Below are 13627 nucleotides of genomic sequence, written 5' to 3'. Positions count from 1 at the left end.
ATTGTTTTTTTGATAGTAGTATTATGGTGGTAAAGGCCCTGCTATATTGTCGCAATAGTAAAACTAAAGACCCAAAACCTAAGGCCTACAAAACATTCCTTGTGACATATTACCTTCAAGTTGTCAGTCATTTAAAATTAACTTCATCCACATACTTTGATGTCTACAGGTTACTTATGTGTTCTGAGAATTAATTTGTTAACTTTCTTTGTAGTCCGAGTATAATGAATATAATCATGACCGGAAAGATGTCAAATGGTACTTACCAAGATTTTCAAGTCAAATACAACAAGTGTGTTTAGTGTTAATTTATTCAAATAACAAGTTCATACCAAACATTACAATTGATACAAAATAAATATAGTTAATGGAGTACCATACAATTGTTTATAATCTGTAAATGCATTTATGCCCCATTTTAAAATCAATAAGCTCTGTGCAGATTAAACTGTTGAACAGATGCTGCTTTTTCATGTTTAGTCCATGTATACCATTAGTTAAAACACTATGTCTAATATCGTTCCTTCTTCACAACATTAAAATGTAAATGTATGGTATTGTACCAATCAAGATAATCCATTAGATAAATACTGAAGGTCCATAAGAACAATATAGCTTTATGCTTAGAACAAACATGTGAAACATGTTACAACACACTTCTGTCTGGGCTGTTTTACTAGATGGGGAAATGTTCATATGACCTGTGAATATTGCTGCGACAGAATACAAATGAGAGCACAATCCAAATTCATAAATGAAGAACTGCCTTTATATTAGTAATATCCTTTAACACTTGTTTGACGGCTCATCGATCAACATTAAAACAAACGTTCAGCTGTTCAGCAAATGTTTCTTAAGTGCCCCATATAGATATAGATGCAAGTCTCTCTTCAATAGCATCTCCTGATATTAAGATCTGCTTTACTAAACTGATTATGGCAAAAACAGTAACAGTAAAATCCATAGGACATATTCTACATCAGTCATTGTAATCTCTGATACAGTTACCGTTTCCTATTTGAATCAACAGATAGACGTAACAGTTGAAATCATACAATTCTGAATATGAAATTACGATGACAGCCGAAATGGAATAATTGGATTTAGCCACATAAAAGCAGGGCATGCTTTCTGATTCAGAGTACTATGATTGTCCATTGACCAAAACACATCTACAGTATTTAAGCACAAAGACGGGGAACCACTTCACTCATGGAAACTGAACTAAAAAATGATTAAAAAACCTTCTAAATGTACTATATGTAGTCAAAAGCCATAGCTGTTATTGCTACAGCAAAAAGCAATTTTTAACGGTCAACTTTAGTTGTGCAAAAAAAAAAAAAAAAAAAACACTAGATGAGGGAGAATATTTTAGACGTTTTCCTTTTTATGTGTTAATGAAGTGCTTCTTTTCATCTATAAAAACAGCAACTACTGGATTTCGTAGCTTCTTCCATATTTTAAATAGTTCAGAAGCCATTTTAGCATTGGAAATTGTGGTGGCATGGCAAAAAGTCACTCTGCATGCAGCATAACGGAAACAAAAAACCAACAGAAAGAATATGTTTGGTAATATTTAGGACCGTACACAATTTGAGTGCCACTGGCTTCATCACAACAGCGAGTCAGTCATTTCGCAACTAGCACCAATACATCAAGGTCCAAAAAGTTTTTCTGTTGCACTCTAAGAGACGTACCATAGCTCTACTGGACCTGAAACAAGCTGATCTTGCTAGTGTTTTTCAGAGTCTGTCGACGGTTACAAAACCAGACCCGAACCACCTCTCGGTCGTAGTTCAGCTCCTTGGCAATCTCTGTAATCTCTTGGCCAGTGGGAAGGGAGTTTTTCTCAAAGTAAGTGTTGAGGACCTCGATGGCCTGCGGTGTGAAGCTGGTTCTCCTCTTGCGCTTCTTGGAGGGCTCTCCGCCCACAAACTCCATCAAGTTCTGCTGACCTTTCTGATTCCAGAGCTCAGCCTCTGCCAGCCAGCGCTCCAGCACAGGTTTCAACTTCTGGGCACTTTTAGGAGTGATGTCAAGCTTCTCAAATCTTGAAACAAGAGGAACACAAGATAATGGAGTGTAATATGTGTATGTAAGACATTAAATGGACATGGATGGTTGATATATACAGGTGCATCTCAATAAATACTTTTCAGAAGGCCAACAATTCACTAAAAAATTTTTTTTTATTGGTCTTATGGAGTATTCTAATTTGTTGAGATAGTGAGTTGGTGGGTTTTTGTTAAATGTGAGCCAAAATCATCACAATTAAAAGAACCAAAGACTTAAAGTACTTCAGTCTGTGTGCACTGAATTTATTTAATACACGAGTTTCACAATTTGAGTTGAATTACTGAAATAAATGAACTTTTCCACGACATTCTAATTTATTGAGATGCACCTGTAATAGGGTTCCCTATATAGTTTACAACATTAGTTGAGAAATTTAATTCTAATTATATTTAAAGACAATATATTTTAAAGCCACAATTTGTTGACTGTTCAGAGATGTATGCCCCCCTCCCCCCACCTCACACTACCAAAAAAGTACAGGACCGTGACTTCAAAACCACAGTATGCACTAAACCATCAATTCTTGCTTACTGTTACACCCCTAATAAATAAGCTTTGTATAATCTATGCTTCATGACAAAAATGCTGTATACAAAGAAGAGCCTTGTGTCACTAGTAACTTTTTTCTTTCTTTAATGGCACAATTTACACAACCTAAATGGAGTGGGAGTGGTCCAATCAGTCCCGTTAAGACTAGAAAAGAAAGACAGAAACAAAGAAATGATAGAAAAGAGAATAACCTGCAGATGGCTGACTGACTGTAGGCGGGACCCTCCATAGCGGTGAGAGCCTGACCCACTTGAGTCTGTGTTAACCCCAGAGAGAGCCGTCTAATCTTAAAATTCTTGGCAAACTCTCGGATCTCCTCCAGATTAATGGCCTCTTCTTCATTCACAGCAGACTGTGGTTCTTAATGAAAACAAAAATTGAATTAGGACTTTGGATTCTCTCCAGATCATAAACAACATGAGTAATTTACCCACAAGTCACTGAAGCATCAATCTTCAAAACTGAAACCTGATCTAAACGCACCTTACAGAATTGCTCCTATTCAATTACGTGACTGAAGAAGGTTGTTTGCAGTATTGCATTTACATTGCATAAACAGTAAAGTACTAGAAAAACATAAACCTACTGCTGACAAGCTGCCCCACTGTAGGCATGTCTCCACAGGCGATGGCACCGGTAGAGGTGAGGGATGTGACTGATTTAACCACTTGCGGCTGGGGAGCAATAATGACTTTAGATGGCGCCACTTTCCCAACAGGACCCTAGAGAACGACTCACAGTCCATTACCAAATATGACAATCATTTCAGAAATATTTCACATTCTGTGAGTGGCGTTAAAAGCTTGTTCAGTTTTATCTGAAACCGATGAACATGAATTCAACATTTTATTACACTGCTTGTTGTATTTATCATGCCATTTCAGAAATGAAACGTCTGCTGAGTGGTGTTAAAAAGTGGGAAAATAAGTCATTATTAATCAGTAATATGGCTTTGTAATCATAATGGAAGTTGTTGGTATTTTAATGCCACTTGTGTTCATTTCAGGTAGAAACTGTGGTTAATTGTATGTATGGATACATTTTTGGAAACACATTTTACAATGATCCTACGTTGGCATTTTAAATGGATGATAGAGCATTGTTAGATGGATGCCAAGCAGTTGCTAAGGTCTTCTTGGGTGCTATGCATACAAAAGAAAGATATATTTATCCTTAAAAAAGTACAAAAATGGTGCACAGACTGCACAAAATGTTTATTGTGTGTTTACAGACTAATGAAGAGCCACAGTGGGCGGCACTTCAGTACCGGTGTGCTGGTCTTGGTGAGTGTCAGGGGCACAGTGGCTTTGGGGAGGACGGAGGCGGCGGACGGGGCAGCAGCTGTTGGACCGTTTCCTATTGTAGCAATGATCTGGCCCTGGGAGTTGAGGAACAGCTGTGGGCACACAGTCTGGAGCTGCAGACCTTGAGCAGGTAACGCAGAGGCTGCTGCAGCTCCAGCCAGTGATGCAGGGTTGACCAGCAGGGGAAGTGTTCCAATTACCTGAAACACAGGTATGAAAATGATGAGACTGATATGTAAAAATTGTGTGAGAAGGCTTTCCCTTAGGAACAATGTGTCTATTAAATGAACAAATATATTTAAATGTAATACTAACCTGGCCCTGTGCATTGGTAATGAGTTGACCCGTGAGTCCTGCCACATTAGACATGGCACTGGTGATGATGGGAGTTGTAGTGAGAGAGCTGATGAACTGAGGCTGAGCTACCAGAGAAGCTGCACTAATCTGAAGGGGGAAAAACACTCCTGATTAGATTAGACTGAATTCATTATGAAATTATCTTTAGTAATTTAAGACTAGATGCATTTCCTGAAAGAAAATGCCATTACTTGTAAAGCAGCAAGAGAGTGTTTTAGATGAGCTTAAGTTTAAGATTTTAGAATATTTCCATAAACTTTCTATCTAGTGTGCATATGATTTATGAAATATTTCTCTTTCCTTGTTTCTTTCTTTTCTCTTCTTCTTATATATAATCTAAAAAACTATAAAACAATAAATAAATGAATAACGAATAACAAAAACTACTCAACAACAATTAATATTATTATTATTATTATTATTGTCTATTAGAAACTATAGTCAATCTTCTTAGAAATAAGATTTATACAAATCTTAACAGAAATATTCGAACATAATTGTAAGTAATCAAGCCCTGGAATACTAAGGGCCAGATTTACTAACAGCTTGAGCCAGCGTAAACCATCTTTTGGTGTTAAAATAGTACTGTCAGGATTTACTAAAGACGCGCAGTGAAGAATTAGCGCTGAAAAGGCGTGGAGTTATTTTTATATACATTTGTAGGAGTTTCCCTTTCAGACGCAAAATTTATGGGAGGAGAGTATTAAAATGAATCACGCAACGCGGTTTACTAACGTTTGCACTCATCAAATTACTGGTATTTGCGTAATTATTTAACGCCCAAAAAAGCATGTCTTAAAGCAGGTGGTAATTTGTGCTGCTCTTGGTAGATTGCGCTGGTCATTATGGAAATGATCTGGCTGCGTCTGTGTTCTTTAATGTGCACACTGTCAGTAAATCACACAGAATTTTCCCCTCCCATCGGCGCTTTTATGCAATTGCTCTCTAACACTAATTTGCCATTTAGTAAATCTGGCCCTAAAACTTTTGACTAACTAACTAAATAAATAAACAAAATGTGCTTTGTTTTGAAGTTGGACCTTTTTTTGGTCTTTTTTCCAACTCACCTATCAATTACTTGAAGGTGTGTGTTGTTTAATATAAATAGTGAAAATCTATAAAAAGTTAAAATCTATACTATTTCGTCCACAAAAAAATTCAATAAATGCTAAAATCAAAAACTATTTTTTAGATGAATTGTTGATATGAAAGCAGTCTTCAAGAAACTGCCTCTTGAATATCCAATACCAGCCAGTAAATTTTTTAAATTGGTTAGCACCCCATTTCGTCCCAATATATTGCACATTTCCATTTCAAAATCCAATTTTCCACATATATGATACAACTGAACCCAATTACATGTTTCTATCCACAACAGAAGTGTTCCCTACTCACAATAGCAGGGTTGATGGACAGGCCTGCAGTCTGAAGTGTTGCGACCGAGGCACTGGGCTCTGACACCTTCTGAACAACAGACGCAGTGGTGGCTGGTGTGGTCTGCGTTGGCTGCACAGCCGCCTGCAGAGCAGACACCTGGGGCTGCAGGACTGCCTGCGCAGGTGACTGCAGCTGCGTCTGGAGAGAGTTCAACACAGTAGCAGCTGGAAGAGGAAAAACAAGCTATTGTAACAGTCAAAAATAAATAGTTTTTCTGAGATTGTCTGCTCAGTAAAACACCTTGTACCATTAAAATGTTCACTATTGTGAACTACTGACTGGCCTGAACAAGTCACCATTTCATATAAACATAAAATGCTGCCCTTAATCCATGTATTTTAAATTTAATTCCATGGCATCAGAATTTTGCGCAGGATCAGTATGCAAAATTTGCTTCAGCACCATACCTTGCAGTCCTGCAAATGGCAGCTTCAGCAGTCCTCCAGCAGGGCTGGCTGCAGCGAGACCAGGGAGGGTGGCGACAGTGGCGGTGGGCCAGGTGAGCACTGCCAGACCCCCCTGACCCCCCACAGATCCAGCCATACTCAGAGGTATGAGCAGGGGCTGACCCAGAGAACCCTGCTGGGCAAGCATGCCAGTCATCAGAGAGGCCAAACCATCCTGAGTCAGGACCTGGCAAGGTAATGGCATATAGATTTATTTATTCTGAGAAAGGTTTTTCAATTGTTTTGACATTTATAGGTATTTTTCTGACATTCTGCACCAATGTTGTTATAGTCACTTAAAACTGTTATAAATCAGTTTTGTTAATAGAAAAACTGAAATAATATTAAACAAACATTAGATGGAAAAAAATTTTTTTTACCATTGCAACTAACTGAAACAAACAAGTCTAAAGGCTGTAATTTACATTTTAAACAAGGCATCACACACTAGCCCACTTTGTAAATGGTTACAAAAGATGCTGATGCTAAAAGCGTCGACTCATTCAGACTAGAATCAAAGTAAAAAATCTGAACAAAAGTCATGAAGTGTATTTCAGCCTTAAGGTCCTTGCATACTGAGTCCGAAATTTTCTGATGCGTGTTTACGTTTTTTTCGTATTCATCATCCTTTCCTATCAAAATGCTTGCTACGGACGCGAAAATACAGAAAACTGAACCTGATCCGATTTATTTTATGATGGACGAAAGTTTCAGAGGCAGTGTGTAAACATGATTGACACAACGTGAGGTTGTATATATTTTTTAATGTGTGAAAACTTCGGACGAGAATTTCGGACTCAGTGTGCAAAGACCTTTAAGCTGAAGTACTAAAATTACTAAAACAAAAACAAAATAAAGCTTAATAAAAATGCATTAAACATAAAAAAAAACTAAAACTTTAACTAAAATCACAATATACACTGATGAAATAATAGCTAATTTAAAATATTACATTTACATTTAGTCATTTAGCAGACGCTTTTATCCAAAGCGACTTACAAATGAGGGCAATGGAAGCAATCAAAATCAACAAAAGAGCAATGATATGCAAGTGCTATAACAAGTCTCAGTTAGCTTAACGCTATACACGTAGCAAGGTTTTTTTTAAAAGACAACAGACAGAATAGAAAAAGAATAGAGTAAGCTAGTGTTAGAGGCCTTTTTTGCTTTTGTTAATTGTATAATAAATAAAAAGAAAACAAATAGATAGAATACAAAAAGATTAGAGAAGCTAGTGTTAGTTTTTTTTTTCAAGAAAACAAGCAGGTAGTAACACTACCTAGTAGAGTGCAAGTCTAAAAGGGACAAGTTTTTTTTAAAGAATAGAATTATAATAGAGAGTGCTAGAGTTAAGAGGTAAAGATGGATAAATATTAATAAATACTATAATGGTATATAAATAATAATAAAATAACACTTATTTGCTAAATTGGGAGTGTTACCAAAATTATAAATTAATTAATTTAAAGCAGGTGTTTTTAACCTTTACAGAGCTAGGTACCCCTCACTAGAGCTGCACGATTCTGGATAAACTGAGAATCATGATAATCAAATAGAGATCATGATTCTCTCACGATTCTGAACTAAGCAAAATAACATGGAATTTACTAGAGACTGTGACAAAATATTAAAAAAAAAATGTTTGACTGAATGATTCAATGACTCAATCATAAATACTTCACTTGTTCCATTACTGAATGAATCAGCATTTTTAAATAAATCTCTTGAATGAATGATTCAATCACAAATACATTTAACAGTCTCTAAGTCGCCACCTAGTGGCAAAACAATGTTATCAATATTGTAATCAACAAACATTATTTGAAGCGGCAATTTGAAGCGAAAATTGCTTTCAAAAGGTGATTTGCTCCATTTTGACTGCTACCATAGACATCATTATTTATTTCAGTATTTATTTATTATTATATTAACATTTTTGCACTACATAATGCTTAGTGGATCACTTGTAAATGTTCATTTAGAAAGTTAGAAATGTCATGATATGAACATCCTTGTGTTCATTCAGATATGAAGACCAGAGTCAGAAATGATCAAGAGCTTGAGGCAAAAATGACACTGAAAGTGGCCCCTAATATTTTAAAGGGGTCCTATTATGCTTTTTCACTTTTTCAACTTTAGTTAGTCTGTAATGTTGCTGTTTGAGCATAAAAACGATCTGCAAAGTTACAAAGCTCAAAGTCCAATTCATAAGGAGATATTTTATTTAACAGAAATCACTTTTCAAAAACTACAACGAATGACTCGTTTGGACTACAACGCATATTTTCGATATATATCACAAATATCGACGAATGGGATGAGACCTGGTTGAGCTGCACTAGAGAAGGGAACGAGTGTTATCACTATGTCGGAGGCACGCTAGCTTTCCCAAGGCAGACGAACTTAGAGTGGTTACAATCATCCGGGTTTAATCGCGTTCTAATTGATTTAATATTGACACAATATTTACACTGAAGCTCACAGCCTATGGTAAGGGGTATGATATTTCCCGACCAGGCACCGAGTGGTGCCAATCACAACACACACTGGCCCAGCTAACCAATCATGGCACATTTCGTATTTCAGAAGGCGGTCTTCATTTGATACAGGAACTATTCGAGCCGTTCATGCCAGACTGGGGAGAGAGGTGTTGTAATAATGTAAAATATGTGAAAAATAATGTGTTTTTCGAACAACCTAGTATGAGAGCCTGTTCTAGTACACCCCCAAAACAAAATCAAGACTTTGTAAAAGAGCATAATAGGACCCCTTTAAATGGCAAAAAAGGAAATTGGAGTTCACCTGTGGGCAGGCCTGGACAGTGATGGGAACGCTAGTCTGTGGCTGGGCCGGAGGCACACTTATGGGGGCTTTGGAGACCACGGTCTGTACTGCAGGTGCTGAGACCTCCACAGACACTACATGCAAAGAGAGGTAGATTTGCTGAAACCTTTAAAAAAAATTGCCCTGATATTTCCATGCATAGGAAACATAATCAATGGTGGCGTCTCTTTCAAGCCATGCATTTAATACAATTATGACAATAAATGCCTCTTTGATGGTGGTGGCTTTGAATACTGGGTTGCTATGATACCAAACTAATGTGGCTATTTATATCAGTAAGTTTCAGTCTCACCAGCTGTGGTAGTGCTTGTGGTTACTGGACTGTCCAATGGAGCCTCCTCAGCTACATCCAGGCTCTGAACAGCAGCCTCCTCGCCCCCTGACTCCACATTCCCATCAGCCCCTGAAGAGGACAAGGCTGTATCCACCTCCACCTCCAGCACACGGATGGTCTCCTGTCCTGACATGACAATGACCTGGAAGAAAGGGCGTTAGGAACCAGTTATAAATGCTCTCCTGTTCGGGGTAATGAGGGGCAGTGTTGACAAGATGAAAATGGGCCATGGTCTGTTATGGAGTTTACACCTGTGTGTATATTCTGATCTCTCAGACATTTTATTAAATTATTGGTGACATTTGCTGAGCAAAAGAGCTTATGCAACTAGAGTGGGGCGATATATAAAATATAGGCAATTCATTTATTGTGATCTTTATTTGGTGGTTAAAGGTGCACACAGCAATTTTTACCCAGATTAAAAAAAAAATTAAGAATTAAAGAAATGAAAAATACTTTTTCAAAGCAATTTATAATAATAATTTAAAATCACATACACTCACATGAGAAAAAGACTCCAGTCATATCAGTAGCCTAATAAAAGCAGTTTTATCTGACATGAAACAGGTCGTCTTATTGGGGCTGCCATGTTGAGATCACATGACCATTCACTTAACCCTCCTGTTATGAACACAATTGCTCATGGAATAAACAAGCCATGGCTGAGTGTGAATAGAACATCTGTAATTGTTAATGGAAAACTTTTGTACGATGCTACATTCACACCACTAAGTGTCACTATTAATCCAAGACAACAAAGTTTTGAAAAAAAAAAAAAAAAAACCTTTGAAAAATTTTAAGCGGATATTTTAATTTTTGTAGTTAATTTCAAGCTGTCTATTTTAATTCAAAAGACTCATTTGCAGCATTACTCAAAACACAACATGGAGGAACGTCCATGCACATTTTTACGTATTACAATGTTTTGGTAAAAACCATTATATATGCAAGTTGGTAAATATTGCTTTTCTTTATTATGCTGTGTTATACTAGTGCATACAAACAAACATTTATTATTCCTTATTTACTGAATTTTTTGCAATATTGCCCAGCCCTATTTGGCACATATGCTTCATATGCATTTAACAGCTGTACAAGAGGCTCAATAGTTTGAAAAAAGCACCAGCAGATGCTCTAATATGTTAAGAGGTGACCATGAAGACCATGTAAACTCTGCTGTCAACAAGAGCCGTTGACATTTTGCTGTCCAACTATGACACTAATGTTCAAGTTTCTTTTGAACTTTTTAATTACGAAAGAATCCTGAAACATGTATGATGGTTTCCACAAAAATATGAAGCAGCACAACTGTTTTCAACATCATAAGAAATGTTTCTTAAACAGCAAATCAGCATATTAGAATGATTTCTGAAGGATCATGTGACACTGAAGACTGGAGTAATGATGGATGCTGAACATTTAGCTTTGCATCACAGGAATAAATTACATTTTAAATAGTGCTGTCAAAATTAGTGCATTAACGCAGGCGATTAATTTTTCCAGTTTAACAGCGTTAAAAAATATTTAATGCAGTTAACGCAGGGGCGGAGCTAGACTTTGGCCACCCTACTCACAACTGCTGCTTCTGTCTCTTTTTTCTTGATAAGAATTGCATTTATTTAGACGCAGAATGCCTTTATGACCACATGAAATGGGAGACTTTTCAGACACGCACTCCAACTTCACCTCAGCGACAGGTGCTATTCAAACGAGCGCAGAAATCGTACAGGTGACGAGGAGCTTCAGTAGAACATTAAACGGCGGTCAGATGAGATGTTGTCAGGCCATATGTCAGTAAAAACTAATTTTCCTGTCCTGTCAGCCATTATACTGTGCTCATAGTGCATGCTCTTCAGTTGCACGCACAAATACGGCAGCGCGCGCTGTAGCCTGTATCATTTCATATTAAAGCGCGACTGAAACTACGAGCATGCATGTCAGATCTGCGTCACGTTCAGCAGCGGCAGCTCTTAAAGTAATAGCAGCCAAATAACCTATTAACCCAGTTGCTGTGATGTCTGTTAATCAAAGAACAAAAGAAAAATGAGGAAATCAATAACTTTTGTAGCTTTAAGGATTCATCTATATTTAATTTAGAATTTAGTGTTTTATAACTTTATTCAATTTCTGTATATTACCTACTGGCTGAAGGGCACAGGTTGCTTGTCAGTGATCTACGGCTCTGTGTAGTAAATGCGCTCCATCTGAAAGCACGTGCTGGAGATTTACTACTAATCACAGAACCAGTGTTCTGACGATTTGTGCTACCTGCTCAGATTGTGCAGTTTGTGCTACCTCCCATTAAAAAGATAGGTAGCACAAATCGATAGCGAAAAATGCTATGTGTCAAATTGTGCTACCAGCATCTTATTCATGTGGTTTGAGGCTTTTTTTTAATGTCCATACCTACCCCTACCCGTCCATACCTACTCTTACCCTAAACTTACCCTTAAAACAATGCAAATATATTTTTGGTAGCACTATAGTCAATGGTTAAATATTAGGGGGGAAAAAACTATTTCTTAGAGACTTCAGTAGTATTGGTATCAGTGATACTCGCCTTCAGTCATAAAAAAGATGCCATTAAACAAATATTAAAAATATACTGTCTTTATGTTGTTTCTACATTAATTTAAAGATTGAATGTGAAATTATTGCAATATAAAAGTATATTTAACTTTAATGTTAGGTGGGATTCATCACGATTAATTTCAGAAAAAAAAAATATGATTATTTAATTTTTTTTATCTATTGACAGGACTAATTTTAAAATATGTTAAAATAAAAAGCAGCTATTTTAAATTGAAATTGTATTTAAAATTGTAAATATGTCACAATATTACTCTTGTTACTGTATCAAACAAATGCAACTTTTAAATGGAAGTGTATTATAATATAGCATGATGCAGTTTTGAAGCTTTTGCTCAGCTTAATGTCTGATTTTTATTAAGCTTTTTATTAAGAACATTCCTCAATCATGTTTCAGTCAAGATCAGAGAAACATCACAGGAGCAAATGCAGGGCTCAGGCAGAGAGGGAAGCTCAGCGCAGCACAGAGAGCAGTACAGACTCAGGAGAAGATGCATACCTGGTCGTCTTGTGCTGGGAATTTCAAAGTGCAGGAACCTAAAAGCTGAGAAAACACTTCTGCAGTCAGACAGTGAATGGCTAAAGAGAACAGAGATGCCAAGCACACGTTAGGACACAAAGAACCAACCCAACAAGGACACAAGTGACATGAGTACAGCAAACAAACGAGAGCGTCTGCCCAAAAATCGGCATAAGCAATGCTTTCTGCAAACACCTCACCACCAAAAAAGAATTGCTTGTGCTGTGAACGTAGACTGAACACTCACACATGTGGGGCATGAGGCTGGACATGTGATGAAATGTTAAGGTACATCTGTGTTTTGGTAACACTTCATGCAAGTAGTGAGAATAGTATGGGAATTATGACTTGACTCAGGAATACCTGTTCATTGACGGTGAGTGGCGCATTGTTTGCAGGGAGATCCTCAGTGTCCATGATGAAGTCTAAGCTCTGAGGAGATCACTGATTCTGCATAGTGGTTGAAGGGGATGTTACCAGCTCCACAGTACCCCTGAGACAAAGAAGCTGGTCAATAAAAATTCCTGACAGCACTAGATAGATACTTTTATCTCCACCATGATATAAAAGTTGACTCCATTTAATTCAATTCAATTACATTACATTAACTTTTCATCAAGAGCGTTTATATTTTTTTAGCCCCTCCGCTACAACCACCTGTCAGAGACCATTTTTCACAATTCAGGGAATTGTAGGAAGTCCCATCCTACATTATTTAACCGCCTGGGGTCAGCAAAGACACCGGCGGGAGCACTTGCATATTTTCCAGATGACAGAAAAAAGAACTTAAAATGCTCCGTCACTTTTGATTGGACACATAAAAGTAATACATCACTTGAATCTGTAAAGGGTCTCCTTTTATTTGTGTATGCTCACTAGGGCTGTGCAAATAATCGAATGTGATTTTCATGCGCATCTCGTCAGTAAAGCCAGTTCTGTGTTTAGTAGTAAATCTCCAGCACGTGCTTTCAGATGGAGCAGCATTTACTACACAGAGCCGTAGATCACTGACAAGCTACGCAAAATCGCGTTCAAAATCGCAATGAATTGCCTGCGATTTTGAACGCGATTTTGCGTAGCTTGTCAGTGATCTACGGCTCTGTGTAGTAAATGCTGCTCCATCTGAAAGCATGTGAAAATACCACATTTAATAACATGTTTTTACTCCAAA

At 37.2% G+C, this 13627-nt stretch overlaps 1 protein-coding gene across 3 annotated transcripts in view; it reads right to left on the bottom strand.

Moving 5' to 3' along the window:
- Nucleotides 1–1690: 1690 nt before the first annotated feature.
- The window catches only part of LOC107715037 (POU domain, class 6, transcription factor 1), a 19493-nt gene continuing 7556 nt past the window's right edge, over nt 1691–13627 (bottom strand). The window contains exons 2-12 of one of the 3 annotated variants that reach the window (XM_016521078.1): nt 12820–12949; nt 12436–12515; nt 9306–9489; nt 8972–9087; nt 6131–6356; nt 5682–5887; nt 4245–4373; nt 3893–4129; nt 3212–3347; nt 2817–2985; nt 1691–2050 (exon numbers count right to left, since the gene is read on the bottom strand). In XM_016521078.1, the coding sequence (XP_016376564.1) occupies nt 1705–2050; nt 2817–2985; nt 3212–3347; nt 3893–4129; nt 4245–4373; nt 5682–5887; nt 6131–6356; nt 8972–9087; nt 9306–9480 (1740 nt within the window). In that variant the 5' untranslated portion in view covers nt 9481–9489; nt 12436–12515; nt 12820–12949 and the 3' untranslated portion in view covers nt 1691–1704. The remainder of the gene's footprint in view (nt 2051–2816; nt 2986–3211; nt 3348–3892; nt 4130–4244; nt 4374–5681; nt 5888–6130; nt 6357–8971; nt 9088–9305; nt 9490–12435; nt 12516–12819; nt 12950–13627) is intronic. The other 2 variants (XM_016521076.1, XM_016521077.1) reach the window with 2 other exon arrangements.

Source organism: Sinocyclocheilus rhinocerous, unplaced genomic scaffold (genome assembly GCF_001515625.1).
Source record: "Sinocyclocheilus rhinocerous isolate Xijiao unplaced genomic scaffold, SAMN03320098_v1.1 scaffold28, whole genome shotgun sequence".
Lineage (NCBI taxonomy): Eukaryota > Metazoa > Chordata > Actinopteri > Cypriniformes > Cyprinidae > Sinocyclocheilus > Sinocyclocheilus rhinocerous.
This window is presented reverse-complemented; position numbering and strand designations above follow the sequence as displayed.